The sequence below is a fragment of the Perna viridis genome, chromosome 6 (assembly GCF_037379345.1).
Source record: "Perna viridis isolate PV_CMFRI_1.1 ecotype Kerala chromosome 6, ASM3737934v1, whole genome shotgun sequence".
Classification (NCBI taxonomy): domain Eukaryota; kingdom Metazoa; phylum Mollusca; class Bivalvia; order Mytilida; family Mytilidae; genus Perna; species Perna viridis.
This window is the reverse complement of record NC_142450.1, coordinates 32,075,919-32,103,191: the sequence shown is the minus strand read 5'-3', so window position 1 is coordinate 32,103,191 and position 27,273 is coordinate 32,075,919. Positions and strand designations below refer to the sequence as shown.

At 31.6% G+C, this 27,273-nt stretch overlaps 1 protein-coding gene across 6 annotated transcripts; it reads left to right on the top strand.

The window, feature by feature from the left end:
* Positions 1-347: 347 nt before the first annotated feature.
* LOC148614573 (uncharacterized) lies at positions 348-15,836 on the top strand. Of its 6 annotated transcripts, none has more exons than XM_088588743.1 (2): positions 348-897; positions 11,487-15,836. In XM_088588743.1, the coding sequence occupies exon 2, from the start codon at positions 11,488-11,490 to the stop codon at positions 15,094-15,096; it is 3,609 nt and encodes a 1,202-aa protein (XP_088444869.1). In that variant the 5' UTR covers positions 348-897; position 11,487; the 3' UTR covers positions 15,097-15,836. The 6 variants fall into 6 exon arrangements, with proteins under 6 accessions (XP_088444869.1, XP_088444871.1, XP_088444868.1 ...); XM_088588745.1 differs by lacking the exon at positions 348-897 and adding an exon at positions 1,319-2,349; XM_088588742.1 differs by lacking the exon at positions 348-897 and adding an exon at positions 2,111-2,133.
* The last annotated feature ends 11,437 nt before the right edge of the window (positions 15,837-27,273 follow it).

Below are 27,273 nucleotides of genomic sequence, written 5' to 3'. Positions count from 1 at the left end.
AATTAAAGTTGATAAAAATAAAACATGCTGAGCGGCTTTATATATTGACTACGACACGATATACATTTTATTAACTAAAAAAAAAAAAGAAAAAAACAGGTTTTGATACGTTTTTTTTCCAGCTTTGCTTGTTATATATAGACGCTGGTAACTTGCACTATTACTGAAGCTACGTGATCTTTTAATTTGAACATGAATTAAGCATAATTGGTTGAGAAACAGACTTGTTTGTGTACTTCTAATCAACATACAGAAATCGTTTTTCTCATCATTACATTTCAGATAATATTATGAGAAAAGTAAGAATTTGATACAACACTATAAAATTAAGTTGCCATAGAAAAATCTACACCTTTATGGTTCTCGTGACATAATTAATATTTTGTGTGTTAACTGTTATTCTCAAGATGACAACCGTTGACCTTAGGAAACTGGAGGGCGTGTAATCACTTGAAACAGATTTAAATTTCCTCTATTTTACATTCTTAAGCAGATGACAAATGCATTTGATACAAGCCATTGTAAAAACTTCATTGGCCATGTTTTACTCTTTGAAGGAAATTCGTTTTATGTTTTAACTTTGATACTGCCTGTGAATAGTTTAACAAGTCAAGGTAGTTTAATCCATATAGACAATTAACGAAGTTTAATTTGCGATATCAAAGGAAGGGAAAAAAACAATAGCTAACACTTGCTTTCCTCGAGCTAGTTACCAACCAAAGTGGATAAGGCAAGCTTAGAGTGCTCAGTGGTATCGATTTTATCTGTCAAATTGCGATGATGTGTTTTCTGGGAGACAAAGACACTTGATCACAGAGTTCATTGTGTTCTCGAAGCTGGTGTTATTGTTCAGACATGGACAGTGCAATGTAAAAAGGTTCTAGATATTAGGAACACGTAAGTATATGTGTGCTTTATTATTTTTTTTTATTATATAGCTTAACTGTTTAGTTTGTATTAAATGATTTCTCAAAAGTTATTTCGGAATTTTAATACATGTGAAACCAAATCATCCACTGAACGTTTCGTCATCATAACAATGGGTTGTTATAAATACGTGCAAAATCATCAATTACTTTACTCGTTCGCTTTCATTATTGTTGTCATTGTTATCATTATTATTGCATTTTTCAAAATTGATCTGATAAAAAGGAAACATGACGATGCAATCATCGTTATACATTTTGTTTTTGTTTTTGGGTATATTTATATATACAAGTATGCACGAATAACTTATAACTTGCTTTTGCATGATGTTTTAGTTTGACCTGTTAATAATGTATTGTAATAACCATGCATATGCATTTATAATGTTACTTACAGGCGGACCTCTTTATGAGTTTTTGATTTAATAAGTATTTTTATTGCATGATTAATTCCAGTAGGCATTTAATTAGATCGATCAGATATTGATTATTATTGAAAGCAGGAATCTTAACGAGAGAAGATAAAAGATATTTTCTGTTGGTCATCGAAACCGTAATATGTTTGAATTAACTTTTATTCATGCAATATGTTTAGTCAGTCTGAGGGGGGAAGAGGAAAAAGGACCAAATAAGGAAGTACTAATTAATGCAAGCAAACAATAACTCCAACTGGTACATGCTAGAATAAAACCAATTTATTAAGTCGTTGAATAGGGGTACCACTTAATAATGCACTAAAGTTTCTAGAAAAGTTTTCATGTGCTTTCAAGGAACAACGAATATAATGAAAAATGGTTATAAAAGTATACTACTAAACGGCGATGTACACGTGATACAGTACACAGTCACTGTACACGTGATACAGTACACAGTCACTGGCATTTATCGATATTATTATCATGACAGAGTCTGAGATAGTGTCAGACAGTATAAAAATGATATATTAAAATTTCCAGTAGAAAATGCATAATCAAAACATGGATTTGAAGAAAAATTATCAACTGAACAGTAAACTATAAGTAACGTAATTGTACCTAATAAACAAAAACAATATTACATCAAGCTGTTGCAGTAACTTCCTTACAGGAAAGTCAATAAAGCAAATAAAATGTTAACGGAAAATCCACAAAAAGATCTCAGGTTAGATGTTGCATAAAATCATATTTTTATCTTGATTTTAAGGACTCATGAACAGCTGGCTTCAAATGTATGAATTATGCTAAATATAAAGTCATTCAAAGTTCGACAGACATTCTTAGGACAATGTTATTGAACGAGTTAATACCTTTTACAAATAGTTTAACGATTCTTGTTTTATTCTATATCATTCGTTTTAGTTGCAAAATGGAATGCATGACTTGATGATAAAATACTTCTGATCCGATTTATTCTACATTAAACAGTGGAAATACTTCCTACCCAGGTAGGCAAGAATCCTAGAAGTTTTCAGTTGTCGCGTGTTTTGTAGTCGGCATAATTATCTTAAACTTAATAACATATAAACACACATTAGTAATAGTGTTTTTAAATTAATTTCAGATATAAAGGATTTTGTCGGTGATATCGAGATTACCACAAATCTACTGAAATCGTTTCTCTGTATATTGATAGGTCTCAACTACAACATTATATAAGTTTAAAATTCTTAAACGCCTCATACACATTGATTAGAACCTGTTCTATAATAGGCATATATAATATGCTATAGTAGCTGACAAGAGGCAAAAAAGAAAACATAATTATAGCATTGTTCGTTTGCTACAGAAATTCAGACTCATCCAGACAGAAAATTAGATTAATGTTTTAATCTAATTAAAGATCTTAAGTATTAGTACGATATGCCAGTCTATGGCATGTCTACTAAGTTGAGAGGTCACTTTAGAAAAATAAACTTAACATCATGGCGCACTCACTGAAAAATATCATAAAATGTTGATTATTTGAATTGAGGTAAATCTCATAACATCTATTAAGATAATTTGAGTGAATCTTTTTTTTTTTCATCGAACATATATAAAAAGATGTATATGGTATTTTGTCTTGATCATTCTATGGATTTAAAAAATATATCTATGTATCCCTCTCATACAAAATGAATAGACGTAACACTAAATATTTTAATCCAAACATCTTAAAATAATTAGTGTTACGACTTAATCAGTCAGACTAATACAAACAGGATCTGGTCGTTTGGTCAAGTTACGGCTAAGTGTGCCAGACTAGTACCAAACAGGGTCTGTTCGATTGGTCACACATTCTCGTCCTGTATAGCATTGAACCATTTTCCATAGCATTTCAGATATGGATGTGTTTCGTCAAAGTTTCTTCCATTGAAATACGTTTTCATCTCAATGTTGTTACGTGAATTTGCTTTTGTGATTAGAATTTAGGTCATGTTTTCTCTTGGTTTCATATTTATGATTTCTTACTAAAAGTATTTGTATTTTATAAAACAATTAACTCATCCTAACTCGTGTCTTCTCCCTTTCTGCATGTTAAATTTTATAGATTATATTACAACAGAGCTTATTATTTACAACAGAAATACTGCGTGAACATCTGGCTTAAGTTCACTGAAAACTAATTTGTTACTTCAAAGAATTACGTAACTTGTGTTTTTCTTTTGATGAAATATTTACGTTTGGTATCAGCTGCCAATATTGATTGCTATATCTGCCTTGATGTAGAATTATCTACTTGCAACCTTACATTGTGAAAAACTCAAAACACCTAAGAACCTTCAACGAAAGAAACGAAACATTCTGTAGTATTTATAGAATCTTCAAGGTACAAGGGGATGCTTACAAGAGTGTGTTTATACTAAAGTCTTATAAAAATGTTCAGTTAAAAGCCTTTTAACCAAGAGATAACAAAGGTAAATTTGAATACCGCTATAACCTTGGTTCCTCTTTGATAAGTTAATGTAATGAACTATCAGGTTATCAAGAAAATAAAAGCACAAAGGTCAACCATAATGTCAAAGGCTACATAAAATAAAGACAGGTACATGAATAGAGGTAAAATCAAGTGACATAATACAAAATAGAATAGATGGAACCAAACACCCCAATTTTAAAGACTGTTTTAAAAAGAATCTTAAAAATATTTTACCTGCTGGATAGATGTTGGATTTGAAATAAATCTTATCTTCGATTATAAAACAAATGGCATTTGATTTGTAAATTTGTTAATAACTGAAAACAAATTTTGGTTTATTATTAAATTTTGAAATTTAGGAAGAAGTGAGTCTCATCATCATCAATTAGTCTACAGGAGATATATTGCTTTCAAAATGTGAAGGAAATGCGAAACTACGAAAAATTATCTGAATTATGATATAAATGAAATTTGGATAAACCATTTAATTTTATGTATTGCTGATTTCCATAGGTTTGGATAGGGATTTATTTCTAATTGTCTGATCTTAAATTTTAAGCAAAAAACAAATTATGCCATGCTGATTAATTCTAAAGTTTTTCATAGCTTTAAAGTAAAAATAAATTGTTTATGACTAACACATTTATCAGAATCATTAAATAAGAGATGACAAACTAATTTGTAGCTAGATCACCCAATTTGTCAGAACATCTGTCAGCTAAGTATATAATGAGATACATTTATCTACATTTACTAAATGAATTATTGCACATAGTCAGAACAAGTGTATTTAGTGACTCAATATCTTTAAAAAATATTACTAATAGCTGTGAAATAGAAACCCCAGCACATGAGAGTAAAATGGAAGCAGTGCAGTTATTGATTACAACACAAATTATTTTGACATCTTTTACACATTGATTTACCTACCTTAAAGATGGCTGTTTAGAAACTTTTACCATTTACCAAATTTGGATAAATTTCATCTATAAGGTGTTGAAAGCCCACTTAGGTCATTATGAAAAACTTGTGTTCTATTATTGTTATTAACGGCCAAAGAATTAATGATTACGGTACAAATAATAAACATACAAGGTCAAACTTCACCAATATCAAGGGATGTGAATCTAAACTAGATATTTGTTACTTTTCCACTACTTGACATACCATATTAAGTAGCTTTGTTTTGTATCCTGTACACACCACATGTTATTCAAAAGATTGTGACCTTTTCCTTGTGTTACGAATGTAAAGCAAGTTTTATACTGAGAACATTTTTTTTACAAAAAAAGTAGATAAAATGGACCATTGAACCAAATTTTTGTTGCTAAAATCAAGAGTTTTACCTTGAAACAAAATATGAAAAAAATTGGTGACTTTTTTTAACATATTAAAAAAAGGCTTACATCTCTAATAAATTGTCATGTTGATCAAAGTATTTCGACTATTACTCAAGTAATGTTTAATTTATTGCTATTAAATGCAAAAAAGTAAATGAATTGTCACCATATTCGAAAAATTATCTGTTTTGCCATATTTACGCTTTAATGGGACAAGCCTCGAGGCCCAATTTTGCTCTGTATTTATCGTTTTGATAAGCTTGTATAAGAATAACAGCGGTATTATTAAATCATGTCTGAATTTTTTAACTTATCAGACCCTTATATTATCACAACATGCTTTCAATCAAACGTACCAAAATAACTTGTAGAAAGAAACATCAAATTTAATCTACAAAATGTCAAATTAGATGAGCTTTTTAACTTATTAATTGCTATTTTATCAGATTGTTAAAACATAACCAAGGAAAAAAGTATTTCCTGATAACAAGGCGTCCACATCTGGGAACTTTTTAAAAAGTTTAATTTCAGGGCTTAGGATAGATAATGTTGAGAATTTCTCAAGTCGCGTCTGAGAAAGAAGCCTTATTTTATCGTAAGTTGTATTATTATCATGATTAAAAAAAGAATGAAATAGTAAACATACAAATATATGTTGTCCAATATATATATTTCACCTGACGTAATCTTAAGATCTTATGTAATGTACACAAAACAAACTACAGTATCTGTAAATCTGACACTAGGAAAATTAATGGTTTATTATACAATAGCACGAAATATCTAATATTTTCCAAATGAGTCAAAACGTGAGTATTTTTAAAACTTTTTTCCAATTCATTTTGTTTTTAGATATTTTTGTGGAAACTATAACATAATAAAATGAACATTAGTTTACGCATGCGTATTGATGCAAAGTCGTAAATAAAGAGGATAATTTTGATAGTCAAATTCAATGATTTCTAAATCAGCCCCAAATAAAATGACATTAAACTCATTTCCTACAAACAGAAAGTTGATCTTTTTAAAGAGTAATCAAGGGAACCTAGGTTATAGCGGTAATAAAAAATTTTGTAACGTTTAGTTAGTACTTAAACTTTATGACTTTGATTAAAAAACAACATTAGTAGCTATGGTTTATCTCCTGTGCATTGGTATTTGTTAGGCTGTCAGACAATGAACTTATAGATGCATCATCTAGTGTAATTAAGCGACGGAGAAGAAAATTATCTACTATCATTTATATATGATAATATATTTATTACATTTCCTGTCATCTTCTCTATGGTAAGGGAATTCGTTTGCTCATATTGTAAATGTTATTTGTCATCATAACATTTTTCTTAATCCTTATTTGTATGTAATTACTTTTCAATGCACTAAAAGATTTTCTAAAGCCAAATTGACGACGTACAATGCAGTTGATAAAGCTTGTTTAATCTGAAAATAATTATATGATAAAATATAATGTAAATGATCATTTGTAAAAAGTAATATCATACAAAAAGGCATAAATTCAGAATGCAAGAGAACAATTTGTAAAGTATAATGTTATATATGATAGGATATAAACATACTCAGTATACGGAAATGGCAGATAAAATGTGTGGTACAGCCAGCACTTTACATGTTAACTTTTTTTCAATGACAATTTGATTTCATTGTGAAAGTGAAAGTAAATCAATTTTTTTACCATGCTAAATTTGATAAGTGGATTAAAAAGGTGATATAGCTGAAAATCTAACCGGCGATGCCAATATGAGGAAGGGGTTTTCCAAAGAAAAAATTCTGACAGTTTCAGGGCATGAAACAAAAATTTCAGATATTTTGCGGGAAATTTGATATTCTATCAACTTTATTTTTATATTTATTTTTTGCATGTTTTCTATGGTAACCCTATTTGCTGAGAGTAAATTTTCCAGAAAATGTTTACTGCATTCTGAAGGCCTTGGCTTGAGCTATTTCTACATATATATATATATATATATATATATATATATATATATATATAAAGGTCTGAAAAATTCCCAACGATGCTAGAAGTGTCAAATTTGCGATGCAAATTTTTGGTCGTTCCCTCCGCGGGACTCGAACTCGTACAGCTGTGACATCTATGGCAACTAAGTCCAGCGCCCTAGACCACTCCCCAGTTAGGCTATATAAAAATATAGCTTTCGCTGGCCGGGTCATTCCTCCTCGTAGGATTAATCTAGGGCTGTAACATAGTACACGATGTATGGTAGTACGGGACAGTTCATTTTAGATGTTATTATGTAGGATAAAAAAAAGTAGGTTTTCCAACCATGAATCACATTTTGCATGATTTTGCGGGTGTTTCTATAAAAGCAGACGACGCTTACCCTATCGGTGCACCTGGTCCATGCTCCCAGTTTTTAGTGGAGTCCGAGTTGCTCATTTGCTTTTGTTACTTTGTATGTATGATTTTAGTTACCTTATGTTCTTTGTTGTGTATGTCTGTTTTCCATGTCTGTTTTCCATGTCTGGTCTTTGTCCCTGGATTACATTCTTTTGATGACCGCTATGACCTTGGTTCCCTTGATTACTCTCTCATCTGGAGTGCTACTTAACATTCGTTCAGAGGTTTGATCTAGACAGGTCTTGCGATATGTTAATACTCATACAAACTGTATAAGCCAACTGTATGTGAATTTGTACTTACCAATTGGTAACCAAATCTCAACATTCGCAAATTTAAGCCACGAAATAACGTCATTAGCTAGAGGCAGTGGTCTGTATAACAAGGAAATCAAACTAAAATTTAAATGGATGGAAGACTGCACCAATCAATTTTTAAAATAAAATAATCAAATTCTTTTTTATCATTATTTTAGACGGTAACACCCGTTAAATTGATGAAAGAAATATATAAAAGACATTACAAGGTAACAACACTGCAAATATAAACGAGAGATTGAGACAAATAATTAATGATACACTGAATTTAATTAGTTTCATAAATGTTTAAACTTCAGCTGCACTAACTAAAATGTCACACGTTGCACCAAATATGTGTTATTGAATGTTCGATAGAATTGGTCATTTCTCTGTTGGTTCTTCCCTTAGATTTATGTAAGGCTGTTATGAAATGATATGTAGTAATACATTTTATGTTTTTTTGATGAGTCGAATTATTCTAATATGGATGGATGTATCATTCTTGTGGTTGATTTTGTTTTATTTTTAAACAGAATTTGTCATTAAAAAATAAGTTATCTTTATCTTTTCATTTATAACTGAGTTAAATTCATAAGATCAGAGCAGAAATTAATTATTATACATATGAATTAAACATTTAAATCATTGTGATTGTCAGGTATGTCTCTCAGGTTAAAATGTCTTTTGTGAGCCAACCAATCAGACAACTTAATAAAACCCTGGATGAATTTGATCGTTCGTAATACATTTTACATAAACAGGAAATTAATTCACTAAACAAGACAAACACTTTGCAAACCTTGATACAAACACATAAAATAATCATATAATCTTTTGATTAGCATCATAATATGGCAAGCCTGTAGTACTAATACCGTGTGAAGAATAATGTTGTTTTTGTTCTGTTACATTTTCGTCCACGTTTATATATATATATATATATATATATATAGCCATTGGTTCGAGCAAATATTTTTTTCAAAATGTGGACGAAAAGTCTAGTTGTATTCTTTCTAAAATCCCTGTAAAACTCTTTTATTTCATCACAGTTGGTAATTTTCTGTTTGACTGATTTTTTCAGATCATAAATAACACACTTTCCACAGTAATGCTTTTTCAATGTAAGGTTTATCTCTGACAAAAATACATCGTATTAGAATTAGCATGAAATCAAAATAGAAATCTATTATAGTCTTTATACTACTGGTTAACACGTTATTGATATTCGAAACAAATGCATGCATGGACAATGTATGGAGGTAACAAAAACATGCGTCACATATTTACCTAAATTAGGCATGAGATCAGAAGTTGAACGAATGTTTACACCTGATACATGTAACGGCAAAAACGAAAAAAAAAAGTAATGACAGATATGATTATCTTTTATGTGTAAAATGAATAAAAACATATATATTCTACTATATCAATTTCAATCTGGATTTCAAGCTTGTCTGTAAAATTATAGGAAACACCAATGGGTTTTACTTTAAAACTTGGTATAGTTGACATCTGCCACTTCATCTTCACAGCTGGGTTAATTTACAGATGATTGGATTCTTCAAATTATAATTATATTTTGTTGTGTATGGTTAAGGATATTTGATAAACGGGCCGTAATATCACAACAAAATTGATAGAAAATCAATCTTAATCACATCAAAGTTTTTCAAGGTGAAATAAAAGTTGACTATGGTTTTGTTCATGTCCATTCATCAACGTTAACGTTTTTAAACAACGGTGCACCTATGATATATCAAAAGAATAAGATGACGGCAGATTTGTTCTACATGTGCATATAATTTAATAATACATTTATTGTGATATACAATATAATTCTTCATGGTTTGCGACAATGTCAAATTATAGGCGTAGGAAGCGGTACGGTTGATGCTCCTCCAACTGTACCAATACGTTCAAGCATCAATGAAACAGTACCAATATTTTGCGTATTATGTATATAAAATTAAAGGTTTTTTTTGGGGAAAATTAACTGTTTGGTCGTACCAGTTAAATAGTCCTTCCTACCCCAGTACTTGAATAATATTAAGTCTTAACTAATCATCATTTGGAGTCATAAGGCATAAACTTTTATCTATTGAATTTTTTTAAATAATTTGTTTGATATTTAATTCTTATATGTTATCAGTTTTGGTTGGTGTCATTTCGTTTGCTTGGCCTTTAAAGTTGATGTTACCGTTATATTCTATTTCCTGTGACCATCGGAGCGTTCAACCGGAACAGCGTGATGCTGCAAGAAAAATGAATAAATGATAACAAAATTCAAGAATACACAATTATGACACAACGTTAAGATCTTTATCAAGGAAAAAGCCATTGATTTTTGCAAACCTTTACTAACTTTGTATAACTCAGCTGACAGAAAGAAAACATTCTTCAGAGGAACAGTGATTTTTAGTAGAAAATTAAAAAACAATCAAGGTCAGTTGTTTATATATAGGTTTTTCCAATAAGATAAATAAATATAAAATACAATCAGATGTTAAAATTTTAATTTTGTTAAGGAATAACGAATAATTTTTAAATTTTGTTACAACGCAGGATAAAAAGACCTTACAAAGAGAAAAAAATCATAGAATATATTCAAATTGTGGATTTGCATATTTCTAATGTGTAACAATTTGTTTGTTTAAAAAGAGAAATTGTCAAAACTTAAAATAAACGACGATCTATTTGACTAAGCTTAAGTCTTTACTTGTTTCGAGACTCTTTACAAGCCCTTGGTAAATTCTAAGTTAAATGAACCTAATCGGGTTTTTATGAAAGTATAGTACTATATCGCAAATGAGAAAATACTACAGCTGTACATTCACGGCCATGAACGTGTTTACTTCCATATTTAATGCAATGGAACATAGCAATGCCTTTTAAGAACTTACAATTGTTTTCCAATGCTACCATTATAATAGTAACGTTAACGTTCGTTCTGTTGTATCATACTGTAGTGTAAATCACGTACTTTCGTTGATCAAATTATTTCCTAATGATTTGCAGAGGGTAAATGCTTTATAGGAGATACGAAGAAAGCACGAATGATAATTAATTTATACGATGTTTCAAAAGGAAGAATGCCCAATTATCACACCAAATTTAGATGTTTCTCAAGAAAATAACTATCGATTTTCTCATTTTCTTTGTCCATGCTTCACCTCGTTTGTCCAATAGCTGTAGTTAATGTGTCTGGGTAAACACATTTACCGTATATAGTACAATGATCTGTTCAGTTTGAATACGTGTCCCCTTTAATGTATTTCCCCATTCTAAAATGATAGGAAATGTGAGACCTTTAACAAGGTACATGATTTGTTTTATCAATTTTCAACTTTTCATGTTGTCCAAATATCCCCCATTTTTAGGAATATGCGTATGTCTTGATTTGTTTATTGTTAACCGTATTTATGCACAATTTTTATAAATGTACACATTTGTTTATTTTTTTTATTTCGAGAGAGTTTTTGAACACATAATAAACTGGTTTCCGTTTTTCTCACGATTTGGATTTGCCTTTAAGGTCTCATTGGTTGGTTTCTTTCTTCTTTCATTATGTTACTAAGCTTCAAAACTTAATGGCAGCTTGGAAATGAATGATTCTCGTAATTTTTCTTAAATCTGATTATAATTTGCAATTTATTCATGTCTGTTGCAGCATGGCCAGTCTAGGGGTTATTGTGGTAGTGCTGATGATTTTGATGTCAGTAGACAACACTGTAGCCCAGAGACAGTTCAACTCGTACCCATGCCCTAAGGAATGTTCGTGTTACCTAAGAAATAGCAACAAAATCATTGTGGATGTCGTCTGTAAAATTGAAACAATGAGCGCTCGCACCAAGTTTTCAATCATTCAGACGAATTTTACCAGTAATCTTTACATTACATGTAATTCAACAGAGGCATCAAGTTTTCCTGATAATCTTTTCATAGGATTACGTTCCTTTACTGGTATGCGAATTCGAAATTGCATGTTCAAATATATTCCAAGGAATGGTTTTGTTGGTTTAAATGCATTGCAGGAGTTAATAATTGAAAAAGCCGACACCTTACAAATTCATACAGATGCATTCCAGTATACATCCTATTTGAGGAAAATATCTATTGTACAAAGTGGACTACGACAAATGCCGAAAATCTGCCAGTTACCCTTCTTAAAATTTCTGAATTTGACAGACAACAACATCGGATCATTTGAAGAAAGTGGGATTATTTGTCAAGAGAGGAAAGCAATGAGATACATGACCTACTTGATTCTTACAAAAAATAACATAAAGCAAATTGGTGAACACTTTGCGACATTGACACCAAACATTTGGCAAATAACTGTTTCAAACAACGACATCAGCAAAATTCATCCGCGAGCATTTAAGTCTCTCAGAAAGTTGGGATGGCTTGATCTTACAAATAATACCATAACAAAGCTTCCAAATGATCTGCTGCAGAACAATACAAACCTAAAACTTCTTGGGTTAGGAAAAAATCCAATAGGAACGCTGCCTAACGGATTGTTACGTCACACAGGATCACTCCAAGTACTTGGGCTTTCTGATACTAGAATGAATGGGGATATATGGCAAGAATTGAAATATCCAATGAATATAACTGAACTACAGCTTGGCCAGAACAATATTAACAAAATAGATCGAAGTGTTCTTCAAGGATTAAAATATGTCAAACACTTAGATCTTCGAAATAACAAAATTAGTATGATAGAAACTAACTCATTTGTCGGACAAGATTTACTTGAAACCCTATATCTATCAAATAATGAGATATCGGATATTAAAGAAGCAGCTTTCAGGGGCCTCAAAAGCCTTAAGAGATTAGATTTATCGTATAACCTAATCTCAGCAATACCAAAGGGCAACTTTGTACATACAAAGGCCATACTTTATTTAAACATCTCGCACAATAATTTGATAAGCGTTCCTGATCTTGATGCTATGACAAAAATGAACATTTTAGATTTGAGAAACAACAGAATAAGAAAGTTTGAATCATCAACGTTTGAAGGCCTGCATGATTTAGAAGGTATTAATCTAATGTTTAACAGAATCGAATACATCCAGAACTATGTGTTCACAAAGGCAAGAAATTTAAGAACACTTCACTTATCTTTTAATAATATTTCTAACATTGGGTATGATGCCTTCAAAGACATGGCCTCCCTATCCTGGGTCAGTTTAGACCATAACTTGATTGAAAATATCGATTTGATATTCACCCCTATTCCAAAACTGTTTGAACTGGATTTATCTTACAACAAAATAAATGAGAAAATTCGGTCAGCTATGTTTTCCCCTTCAATTAGCTATCTTGATTTGAAAGAGAATCGAATCCCGGATATTGATATGTATGCTTTCTATGAATACTCAATGTTGAGAAAAGTAAACTTGCAAAACAACAGATTAAAAAGATTATCTGAAATGGCTCTTTCTGTATCACCAAGATTGCGGAACCCACCAGTGTTTCTTTTGAGTGGCAATAGTCTGTTATGCGATTGTCGATTAACATGGCTTAGAAGACATATCCACGACTGGCCGCTGGAAGATCAGCAGTATATTATAGAGGATATGGCGTTATTGACATGTAACCAAGGTTTCAAGATGCATGAAGCAACACCTTTACGGGATATTGCACCTGAAATGATGCTTTGTTCTTACCGTGACGAATGTAGACGGGACACATGTGTTTGCTGTGAGTACCAAGGATGCATTTGTCGTTACATGTGCCCGAAGGAGTGCACATGTTATCGCAAAGCTGGTGTTTCAAACGAAAATCATATAATGTGCTCAAATCGCAATCTAAGAAGTGTCCCTTCTCATATTCCGAGCATTGCAACTGATCTTTATCTAGACGGTAATAACATGACAGATCTTTATAGAGCTCGAAACTCATTCGTGCAACTTCAAAATGTCAGAAATCTCTATCTAAACAACTCCTATTTGTATTTTATCGAGAGAGGCAGCTTTATTGGCTTAATGGATCTAGTTTATTTGTACCTAAATGACAACTATTTACAGAAATTGACAAACGGCGTATTCAATGGACTTGAAACATTAGTGCTTTTGCAATTACAGAATAATAACATCAATTTTATTGGGAATGATGTATTTACCAACCTGCCGAATCTCCGATATTTATCATTAGCAAACAATAAATTGTCCTCAGTACCAGAGAGTTTATTTAAAACGCTTCCAATGTTATTTGATGTAAAAATGAGCGGGAATCGCTTGCAATGTGATTGTAATCAAACACCGCGTCTTTATTATTTGATGACGTCAGATGGTGTCAATATGTCCGACAACAAACACATCATGTGTGATCAGGTAACTGACAATGACAATAACAGTTACGAAATAGCTTCCATCAAATTATATGAGCTCTGTCCGGGTAACTTTACTCCACCAGATTCTAAATCGATCGTTCTAGCTAGACATAAATTAATCTCAGTTATTGCAGTTGTTTTGTCTATTTTCATCATTTTCCTTGTTGTCATTTTGATTTGCATGAGTAGAGAGTTTTTACAAGTCGTCTGTTTTACAAAATGTGGAATTCGCATTTGTCACGATCCTAGGGATGAAAATAAGATTTATGATGCGTATATTACATACAGTCGTGCTGATGAACAGTTTGTATTCAGAGAGATTGTAACAAAACTTGAAGCACATCCACTTCGTTATAAATTATGTGTTCACTTTAGGGAGTTCCCAACCCAGCAAACTATAAGTGAAACAATTTACAGATCAATTGAGGCAAGTCGGCGAACAATAGTAATACTTTCCGACAATTTTTTAAACAATGAATGGCGAAATCCACAGTTTCAAAATGCAAACAAAAATGCCCTGAAGAACAACTCAGATACTCTAATAGTAATTCAAAAGGGCTATCTTGACAGAAGACTTTATAGTCCTGGTCTTAAACTTTGCTTAAAAAGCAAAGTGTACTTAAAAGACACCGATCCGTGGTTTTTCGAAAAGCTATACTATGCTATGCCAGAACAAAGACGACTGAAAAATTCAAGACGACCGTCAAAACTAAGACTTGACACATCCGCAGTAAACACAGTATCTGGTGCCATGCTAGACGATGAAGGTTACGAAACGCCAGTTTCTGTTGCCAGCTTTGATCCGTCTAAAAGGTTTTCTGAAAACTTTCCGCATGGATTTGATTCAACAAAACGGTTTTCAGAAAATTTTTCTCTACACAGTGTAAATGTATACGAGGAAATTGATTCCTTTCCAAGGAAGAAGATGCTGTCTTAATTATTTTATGAATTGTTGTGTTATCTATCATTTAAAGTATTTTTTTCATTTTTAGTCATCACCAAATCTTAGTATCCAATTATTCAGTAATTATATAGACTCCTTCTTTAAAATAAAAACAGGTGTAGTCCAACCAATTCAATATGTTTAATTATAAAGACCAGTTCTGCATTGTTTGCATTTTAATGCCTTTTTAATCAACGCTGATTATTTTGTATGTAATTTGCAGCATAAATTTTGGTTATCTGAACGGGTCTTTTCTGTTGATATTTTTTTTTGGTTTTGTATCAAATGTTCAGTTTTATGTTGTTTAATATGTCCTTGCTATTTAAAGGTTAAGATAGATTATTTTTGTATCAAAAACCTTTATCAAACGTCCGATGAGAACAAATCTAATTTTCAGAATGCAGATCGTATCTTTTTTTAGAGTTCTTATTTGCTTTAATAGAAAACTAATTGCAAATTTAAACATTCTGATAAAAAAAATATAACAAAATCAAGGGAAACATTATATCTTTTTTTTTCTAAAAAAAAAGTATTGATCGATTATTTCCATCATTGTTACAACTCATTCATTGCGAAGGTGCTGTCAGTTTTTGTATAAAATGTGAATTTGTACGAATATTTGATTGTTAAATGTATTGAATATTGTTTTTTTTTTGTTTCTTCATTTCATTCCAAATGTGCCAATTTATTTTTAAATACTCTGATGTTCTTTTTATTAAATGTTTACATACACATTCAATTGTTTTTTACTTGCCTCTTTGTGGAGAGAGATCTACAAATGAACGGAGTTGTACTATAATACATATGCACATAATCCGTCCCGACGGCCTAGTTCATTCTAAGTTGTTTTCTTATGTATAGTCCAAGTCACCTCAGATTGTTTGCGGTTTTTTGCGGTTTTTTTTTGTAATTACTCGACCGTTCCTTTCAAAAACTTGCCATTTTATTCATGTCGTTCTGTACTACGATTCCCTTACAATTATTTTTCGTTCTTACCACCGAGATTGAAAAAATTCAAAATTTATTTTTCCTACGAGAATTTTGCATTGAATGTATTGTTTATCCGCCATCTTGTTTCTATGGATATTTTGAAATGTTCCCCATTATCTCACAATTGAAGAGCTGAAATACCATGATTTCCCGCCATATTTCTCGTTCCCTGCTAATTTATTACTTTATGTGGTAAGACTCATATTAAGTACCAGTTGTAGCATTTTCATTCGGAACTTCTGGTTTTGTCTTTTACTAAAGGTAAAGAGCAGAAATATGGCGGGAAATCATGGTATTTCAGCTCTTCAATTGTGAGATAATAGGGAACATTTCAAAAGTCCTTACTTTGAATGAAATCTCATTTTTGATCTATTACCATACTTTTTATTCTGGACAGTCAATAATTGATAAAAGGCCATTCATGCAATCAAGCAGCAAAAACTAATTTGATTCTACAATGACATATTGATTAATGGATGGTAGTATATTAGATTTCATATCTTCCAGAGACCAAATCTGATAAAAATGGCAATCACGAAAATCATACGAAAACATTAACGCATATATAATGCGCAACATAAAACACCTTGACAGATGCTTTAGCAATACCGTCTACTCTTTGAATTCCTATTGGATGTAAAAATATTATATTTTAAGTAATAGCATTAAAATAAATTACAGACGCTGGATTCATTTGTCGTTTTGCTTAAAAATGAAGTGCATTTTCATTAGGTATTTTCGTTAGCAAGATTAGTAAAGGAAAAGTTACATGACATGAAAGTTCATAAGACTTGTAATTGAAGGGCGAACAATCAATATTTATCACGCCGGACAAACAATCAATAATCTCCAAGCCGGACAAACTATCAAGGGATAACGATCAATAGTCTCCAAGCCGTACACACTATCAAAGGCTAACGATCAATAGTCTACAAGCCGGACAAACTATCAAAGACTAACGATCAATAGTATCCAAGCCGGACAAACTATCTAAGGCCAAGAATCGCTAGTCCTCAAGCCAGAGAAACTATCTAAGGCCAAGAATATGTAGTCCTCAAGCCAGACACAATATTAAGTACCTACAATAGGTAGTTTACGCACAAAGTTAGATACACCACACGGGTTAACGATATGTTTTCCAAAATCATAAGAGCCAATATAAAAAATACGCAATTTTTTTTATATAACAATGTAACTGAAATATTGGCGACATGACGGCGTTCAAATAACACTTAATACATGGCTTCGACTTAAAAAATATATTTGATAACTTGAATATTACTAAAAGTAATCACTTATGAATATGAAGTAAAGAACTGTTGATTATATTCTGGAATGATTGATGACTTACATGAAGTAAGGAAAAGATATTAGATTTCTTATCGCTTTAGTCAGACGACTGTGAGCAAAAGATTATATGAACAATTCATTATTTTCTTGAAATTTACTAAGAATTATGGCAACATTTTCCCCAATATACCAAAAAAATACTATTTACTAGTCAGAGTAATGATCGGAGAACATTTTATACGGTGGATAGTAATGTGCAAGTATTGATATGTATTAAAAAAAAACAACAACAAAAAACAGAGTCGTTTAAAAAAACGGAGTAGTTTATAATGGAACGAAATATCTGAACATTTAAGCTTTTATTAAGTTGTCATTATACAAACAACGCTTTTATTTGCCCTAAAGGCGATAGAATAACAAAACAACTAAAACCTGACTTATTTAAGCTAAGAACTTGTTTTTGGAATATCAGCGGACAAGTTCAACACGGAGATAGAGTTGTCCAGTGATACCGAAGATCAATTGTCGCCACAAAAGTTTCCATTGACATTGTAGATCCATCAATGTCACAAACTTGTCCATTGACATCATAGGTCCATTTCTACCATGAACTTGTTTACTTACATCGTAGACCCATCTCCATCAGAACTTGTCTACTGACATCATAAGTCAATCTCTGCCATGAACTTGTCCACTGACAACGTTATTGCATCTCCTACATGCACTTTACACTTGCATCGTTGTTTCATCGTGTATTTTAGGTTTATTTCTGCTGCAAAACTTTCCGTTGATGATAATCAGATTCAAACCATAACTAAGTCGATTTCTTTGAAATAAGAGGAGTCTATCGTACTCGGTCATATGGTCCTTTTCCCCGGACATTTACATTTTGTTTTCTGTCTATTTTGTATGAAGTTCGTTTACAGTTTTGTCTTCATTTTCGTTCTTGGCTTGTATTTTTTTTATACTTCGCTTGACCTGTTTGTTCGTACGTGTAAATATACGTGCAAATTTGAATGAAGTATATTTATTAGTATTATTTAAGTGCAGCTCTGCCTTAAAAACAGACATAAGCTTATGATTAATGACTTATGCATTTCGTAATCCTAAATTGTTTTTATTAGAAATCCTTCAGTAGTCCCCAAAGAAACTGCATTAAAAAGTACAAATGAAAGTTGTTCAATTGTTTACGTACTGCTACAGAAAGAGTAATCAAGGGAACCAAAGTTATAGCGGTAATCAAAAGAATGTAATCCAGGGACAAAGACCACACATGGAAAACAGACATACACAACAAAGAATATACAGTAACTAAAATCATACATACAAAGTAACAAAAGTAAATGATCAACTCGGACTCCACTAAAAACTGGGAGCATGGACCAGGTGCACCGGTAGACTAAGCGTCCTCTGCTTTTCTAGAAACACCCGCCGAGTTGCTCATAAAAAGTCAAGTGCGGGGTAGACCAACGAGGAAAGGAAAACTATGACCCGTTGAATAAATCAGTTTTCATGGTGCAGATGGATACACCATAACGATCCACGAGTTCATGATGACGACCATAGAACTTCTGTAGTGATGACTTCAATCTTGTAGCAACATAACCTTGTTCCAGAAGCCGATTTGTTAGAGTTCTAGTGCAATACAAAAAGTCTGCGTAGTTTCGGCAAGCTCTGGCAAACTACGGTAAAATTTGCCGCCAAAATGCTTACACTATAGCCAGTCAAAAAATATTTTGCGATATATAGCATATCCGAAATGAACATTTGAAAGGTTGTTTAGAACGTCATAAATACATTAGAACAGTTTCATTGACAACTTATTATATGATGAATCGTTTTTATGAAAGACACGTTTATTAAGTTAAGTTGAATTTGAAAACGCAAAAGCGCTGTATTTATTAACTATAGTTTTTTACATTAAGGAAATTAAATTTCAAGCAAACCAAATAGGGTAGTTTCTAATGGAATACAATTACTAAAGCGTTTAATTATTTTATTTCATGCCATGAAGACTAAACTACAATTATTTACTTTAATTTTAAGGAAAATCGATTCCTATAAAAAAAAATACCATCTGAAGACACTGACGTTACTGCATGTTGATAATATCGGGAGCAAATTGAATTATGCTTTCGCTTTGTTTGTCAGCTTAAACAGATTATGAACATATTTTTATATTTTGTCACCAATAACCTATTATGTGGTTTATTATTTACACATACTACACGTTTTACTATCAATTTGTCATTGAGTTTCATGTATTATCAATGGCTTAATGGAACTAGTATCGTGCGGCCAATGAAATGAGTGGTATCGTCATAGAAACATTGTAGTTCAGAATCTAACAAAAAGCATTTACGATGTACTCTATAAACATATATAAAAAAAGATATCGTTACATGAAATAATACACTAAGTATGACTTTGTTTGTCATTTTAGAACCCGTTTTAAATACATCTTAAGAAGTACATAACTAAATCGCTCTCATGTTAAGATGTTCTCGGCACTGATGATTATTAATCAAGTGTTTTAAGGAGAAAACCAATTGCATGTCATTTCAAAATGTCACGAATTCGACCGGGTCATTTTGCCATACCATTGATTTGAAGTAACAGTAATTGTTTGACTAACTTTAGAAGGAATACCTCACATAAGACTTGTAGTAACCGAACACATGAACTAATGCAATCGTAGTTATGGTGTCTGCCAAAATAGATAAGGTAATCCTTGAATGCTCTAACTCAAGAATAAGTACATGGAACTGATATTTTAAGTAGTGGTAATTAAGTTACTTACAAGCACAAGATATAAAAACACAAGGTGTTAAATAAAATTCACCTTTTATGGTTCAATTTCCAAAACTTTTCTCTGAATTAAATGCAGAATGAATATAATACATATCCAGTTCAGAATCGGTTAATGTTCATACGCTTTGACTGCTTTGTTGGTAATTGAGGGTCACCAGAATCAAAATCAAGAGCAAACCAAAGCAAACAAACAAAGAAAACATTAAAACATACAACATGCCGAAAAAACAAAACAAAACAAAAACAAAAACAAAAAACGAAAAGAAAAAACAATTAACAAACGAACAAACTAACAAAAATATAAAAAAAAACTAATTTCATTCAAAATCTAAAAATCCTCGAAATAGACCGTTTACTTTTTACTTAAGGAATAGAATCATTTCAAAGATGTACATGTGTATGTTAAATATAGAGAGAAGTATGATTAAAAACTAGCTGATGGCGAAACTTGGATGGCAATTTCTACAATTCTACAAATTTACTGTTTTAGTGTCAGAAAATCGATCACTTCAGAAAATGTTATCTCATTAACGCCAATCTGATGTGGCTATATAATCGCTTTACTTGATATTTAGGCATTTACGTCTTATTAGAAATCCAGATAATCACGTTACTATATACTTAGAGTCTGGAAGTTTTCCTAAGAGATACAATACTTAAGTGAAGCACTTGATTTCTCTTTTATCCTTACATTAATACAAATTAATACTTTAGTTTTGATTTTTATGTTTTACACCATGTATCCTAAGTGTTCAACACAGAACGGTATTTTTTGGAGTCCGGTTAAACAACACAATTTCATGAAGTTTCATGTAAACCCATCTAGTAATTCTGAGGTAAGACGATCTGAATGTTGAACTTTTAATCAAAACAACTTACACAATATACACAAAATAATTGAAAATACTTAAACCGATATGATAATTTTACCACATACCATTCTTACTTACTATCAAACTTCAACTTTAGTCTACTCAGTTTTCACTTTTGTAGCAAAAGTAGTACAAACAAAATTGAAAGAATCCATGAGCGGGCACTCAGATTAATTTATGAAGACTATCAAAGTAACTATGTACCACTACTAAACATCTTAAATAGAACACTAAAAATCAGATGCATAAGATCTATAGCAATCGAAATATTTAATATTATACACAAAAGAAGTCCATCATACTTACATGACTTAATAAACATTGAAAAGGCAAATTATTCATTTAGGTAGCAGAATTTAGCACAGTTCCATCAGTAAAAACAACCACGTATTGTACAACATTATTCTGGTATACTGCTCTCAAACCACTTTTAAATCTGGATTTCTTTCAGTTCCAGTCTCATTATTTCATGAAAATAGCAATTCGTGCAACTGCACATCATGCACGTAACCGCTTGCCTTCATTAAAACTAGTGGTTTTATGTTTTTTGTTTATTTTATAATTGCTTTTTCATTGTTTGCTCATTGCGCTATCTGATCGACTATCATCAATACTTCTGGGGTTTAATGCGTATTAAAACCTCACACTATTATTGCTAGCAGATTTATTTCTAGCCCTAGTTTATTTCATTATTACTTCATTTTTAAGTTTTCATGTATGTATCGAAGGACAGAACATTCTGGGACATTACAGCATGTGTCATATCTTTTAAGGCTGACTTTATAGCTGATCTGATCAGGAAGAAAGAATATCGTTTAGCTAGTTCCTTCAATCTCAGTTTCCGCTATATAGATGACGTATTATCTTTAAACAATCCTAATTTCAGGGATTTGATACATTGCATCTACCCAAAAGAACTTGAGGTAAAGGATACTACAGACACTGTGAAGTCGACCTCATATCTTGACCTACACTTAGCAATCGATGGTAGAGGAAAACTATTGACAAAACTTTACGACAAACGTGATGACTTTACATGAAGAATTGTCAACTTTCCTTTCATCTGTGACAACATCCTTTCGGCCCTTCGTATGGAGTGTTCATATCATTCATACGTTATGCCAGAGCTTGCCGAAACTACGCAGACTTTTTGTATCGCGCTAGAACTCTAACAAATAAGCTTCTGGAACAAGGTTTTATGGTCGTCATCATGAACTCGTGGATCGTTATGGTGTATCCATCAGCACCATGAAAACTGATTTATTCAACGGGTCATAGATTTCCTTTCCTTGTTTGTCTACCCCGGACTTGACTTTTTATGAGCAACTCGGCGGGTGTTTCTAGAAATGCAGAGGACGCTTACCCTACAGGTGCACCTGGTCCATGCTGCCAGCTTTTAGTGGAGTCCGAGTTGCTCATTTACTTTTGTTACTTTGTATGTATGCTTTTAGTTACTTTATGTTCTTTGTTGTGTATGTCTGTTTTCCATGTCTGGTCTTTGTCCCTGGATTACATTCTTTTGATTACCGCTATAACCTTGGTTCCCTTGATTACTCTTAATCAAATGATTTGTGAAAAGATATCAGAGACTCCCTTGATTCCTAAACAAAATACAAGAACCGCGAGAAAATGTGCTGTCAAAACTGAATCTGGGGGACGAACATACCAAAAACAATTAACCAAAGTATTTTCCAAACATTGTTGTGGAGATTAACTGATAAATTACACATATGAAAATACTTGTGGTAAACTTTCTACTTTCTTAAGTTATGACACTAAGTGATATCCATTAACAGTACTTAGATTTATTATGTGGTGTTATAAATATATTTATTATAGTGGACAAAGACACAAGACAGGTATGTATGTGGATTCGTTTATGTTGAACATGTGGATATGGTATAAATAGATAACAGGTGTGTCAATGGTATTGAATGTATTGGATTGGTTTATAATTCATGCCCATTGCGGCATAAAGTTTCCCGGTCTTTGTGCATACCGTGTAAGGTGTTATTGGAGTAGTATTTAAATGAAATTTGAAAGACTTTCTTCATTGGAAGTTTGACATTAAGGTTATCTTTTTCTTATGATTATATGGTGCCCACTCACCCACCCAATATATAGTAGTACTCAGAACTTGAGCGAATGAAAGTTAACATTTTGTTTTTCTTTTGTAGATAGGTAGTTGGGGCTGATGGTATTGACTTACAGATGCATTGTTATTCGTAATTGAAATAAAGCTGCTATACACTTTGGTACACTTATTCTAAATTGTGTTTGAGTTCAATTCATTAAATAATTTATGTTTGGTTGACAGAGTGAACAAAAATATAATTCACAATTCATGAGTGACTGATGTTTTATATTAAACTTTAATTTTGATATTTTCTTTTCTAACTGGTTTTCTTACACATCAATCTCCCCACTACCTCTAGACTTTACTATTGTGTACATATACTTCTGAGTACAAAGGTAAATGATAAAGTGAACAAGTCTTTTATATCAATTTAATCATTTTGTATCATACATAAAATAAAATTTTAAAAGTCAACTCTCAAAAGTCCAACAGTAGAAAATTGTTTGACTTTGGCAAAAAAACATTAATGCCTACATACCAGCAGGTGAATTATATTATGAATGTACTAATTACAGGAGAATTAGCATAAGAAGACAAAAATAATTCATACTTTTTCTATCATCGTTGATTTTATACAATTACATTAAGAGCACTAACTATAAAGAAATATACATTTTTTATTATACTTTTAACTTACAAAAAGTTTTCATTTACTTAAAACTTCAATTTCATGCTGAGCTTGATAAATGAGTTGACACAGTAACTCAATTATGAAATTCTTACAGAATTATGAAGAAATCATCTACTACTGATCAAGATCCAAAATAAATCATGCACCTATACTACAACTTTCACTTGTCTAAAACAAAACCTTAAAATATCTAAGCTATGTGACCCTTTGTCTTAACCAAAGTTAGTGACTGATATTGGTAATTAAAATCAATACGAGAAAAAAACCTTTAGCAAAGCTTATTAAAGGATACCACTTCTTCTTAGTTATGATGATGTAATAATATCAAGGAAGTTGCCACTCTTCAGACATAAGTAAGTTGATGTCCATTCAGTCTAAAATTATATCCTACCATATGGCATACCTATAGAACACTTAAGTCTCGTCATGTGACTGAGTGAATTCACTAGAATTAGTCCAAAACACACATCCAAACATAGAAGTCATTGCTCACTGAGTAAAGACCAAAATTCTATGAACAAAACCTCATATGTGTAAATATAATGACAAGAATATGATGTGAAACAATTTCTATACTATGATAAGTTTAGTAACAACAAAAATACAAATTTCATTGCTGTGAATCATATTGATGTACTCCAAAGACCCTTATGACCAGAACTTTTCAAATACACTTTTTTTGGTCACCAAAATATAGAACATATCAGAGAACACACATAACAGTCCAAATAAGGAAACAAAATGATTAAATGAAATTTTGGTGATAAAGAAAAAAAGAAAATCCTGGTTCCAAGGGCCCGTGTTGTACTCAGTACTAGCAAACTTAATACACTTTGGTCTTTGGTCTTAACTGCTTTTACAGAAAAAACAATTGGAACCAGGCTTCTAAGCTCTATATATAAGACTCTTCAGTGTTCTAGAATTCCTCTTTCCTGTCACCTGTGGCATGGGCACATGTAATCAGAGAGTGGTGAAATAAATCTGGGTAAATGAAAATTTTCAAAAATTCTAGAACACTGCAGTCTTGTCATGTTATCAATTGGTTTGATAAGTAGATGCATACAAAAATTGTAAAGATAGATGTGACGACAGACGTACAGATCACCAGGTGGGGATACAAAAATTTAATACATTCCAAGAGAAACAATTGGCAGTGACAGGCTATATTTTTAATGTTTAATAAACTGCTTCAGATCTTTACAGTAACTACAAAAATTTCTGTATATATTTCCACTCGGATAAAACACTAATAAAATAATTAACATACTAACTATCAATAATTAATCTCTAACATGCTAATGACAAAATGTAATTAATAATCTTTTTAATTTCACCTTGGACTAGACCATTTGAAGAAAACATTTGTAAACACATTTTGATTTCATTCAAAAATTATTTCACAAAACAAAAAAAATCAATAAAATAGCTGCTCTTCCCAACAAAATGGAATAAAAAATATACATAGATGTAAATTATTTAAACATGATTTTTTTTTGTTACAATTAGCACTAAAGCAGCAACCATTTGATTTTCTGTGGGGGACTATGGATTCTCATTTTGGAAAAAAATGTTTGTTCCTGTGAATTGTGGAATATCACTGGGCTGAAATAAGACAGTTTGTTTAAAAAAAATGACAGAAAAAAAAATTGTTGCCTAATTAAAAACATGAAAAAAATATGTAGTCAGAGATGACAAAAGTTTGTTTTAAATAGATGGTGAAAAAAATTATTTGTTTTTTTTATTGGCCCTGGAAAAAAATAAAATTATAGTTGCTAAAAAGAAGTTTGTCTAAATAAAATAATAGCCCTCCCCTCCCCAAAACATCAAATGGTTGCTTCCTAAGATCATTAAATAGTTGCTATGCTAACTATACATGTAGAAATAAAAAGCTAGTCTTTTTTCAATATTGAAACTTATTCCTCAAATGTAAACAATCCATACATTATAATATTGTAGCATCATCATCTGATTTAAACTTCTCATTCAGAGATATTTCCAGTTAGTACTTTTTTATAAGATTTTGGGAAATATAATTGTACATTTGTAGGTACAAGACAAGACATGTATATCCTCACCCTTCATTGAATAAGGTATGAAAGTGGACCCAGTCATTCACAATACCTTACTGTATCATAATACATGTACAAAAAATAAAAATGTACATATAATCTGCATTGATGCATTTAAATGATGTTTTAAGATCTTGGGTTTTAACTATTAAAAAATCAGTGATTTTTCCTACAGAGTTTAGAATACAGCACCATGAAAACTGATTTATTCAACGGGTCATAGTTTTCCTTCCCTCGTTTGTCTACCCCGGACTTGACTTTTTATGAGCAACTCGGCGGGTGTTTCTAGAAAAGCAGAGGACGCTTACCCTACCGGTGCACCTGGTCCATGCTCCCAGTTTTTAGTGGAGTCCGAGTTGCTCATTTACTTTTGTTACTTTGTATGTATGATTTTAGTTACTGTATATTCTTTGTTGTGTATGTCTCTTTTCCATGTCTGGTCTTTGTCCCTGGATTACATTCTTTTGATTACCGCTATAACCTTGGTTCCCTTGATTACTCTTAATCAAATGATTTGTGAAAAGATATCAGACTCCCTTAATTCCTAAACAAAATACAAGAACCGCGAGAAAATGTGCTGTCAAAACTGAATCTGGGGGACGAACATACCACAAACAATTAACCAAAGTATTTTCCTAACATTGTTGTGGAGATTAACTGATAAATTACACATATGAAAATACTTGTGGTAAACTTTCTACTTTCTTAAGTTATGACACTAAGTGATATCCATTAACAGTACTTAGATTTATTATGTGGTGTTATAAATATATTTATTATAGTGGACAAAGACACAAGACAGGTATGTATGTGGATTCGTTTATGTTGAACATGTGGATATGGTATAAATAGATAACAGGTGTGTCAATGGTATTGTATGTATTGGATTGGTTTATAATTCATGCTCATTGCGGCATAAAGTTTCCCGGTCTTTGTGCATACCGTGTAAGGTGTTATTGGAGTAGTATTTAAATGAAATTTGAAAGACTTTCTTCATTGGAAGTTTGTCATTAAGGTTATCTGTTTCTTATGATTATATGGTGCCCACTCACCCACCCAGTATATAGTAGTACTCAGAACTTGAGCGAATGAAAGTTAACAATTTGTTTTTCTTTTGTAGATAGGTAGTTGGGGCTGATGGTATTGACTTACAGGTGCATTGTTATTCGTAATTGAAATAAAGCTGCTATACACTTTGGTACACTTATTCTAAATTGTGTTTGAGTTCAATTCATTAAATAATTTATGTTTGGTTGACAGAGTGAACAAAAATATAATTCACAATTCATGAGTGACTGATGTTTTATATTAAACTTTAATTTTGATATTTTCTTTTCTAACTGGTTTTCTTACACATCAGTCTCCCCACTA

What these genes read in the sequence shown, in the direction of transcription:
- LOC148614573 (XM_088588741.1), top strand. Translation starts at nt 6,390, where the DNA reads ATGATAATATATTTATTACATTTCCTGTCATCTTCTCTATG. An exon ending in TTCCTGTCATCTTCTCTATG is followed by an intron (nt 6,431 to 11,486) that starts GTAAGGGAATTC and finishes TGTCTGTTGCAG; the next exon opens with CATGGCCAGTCTAGGGGTTA.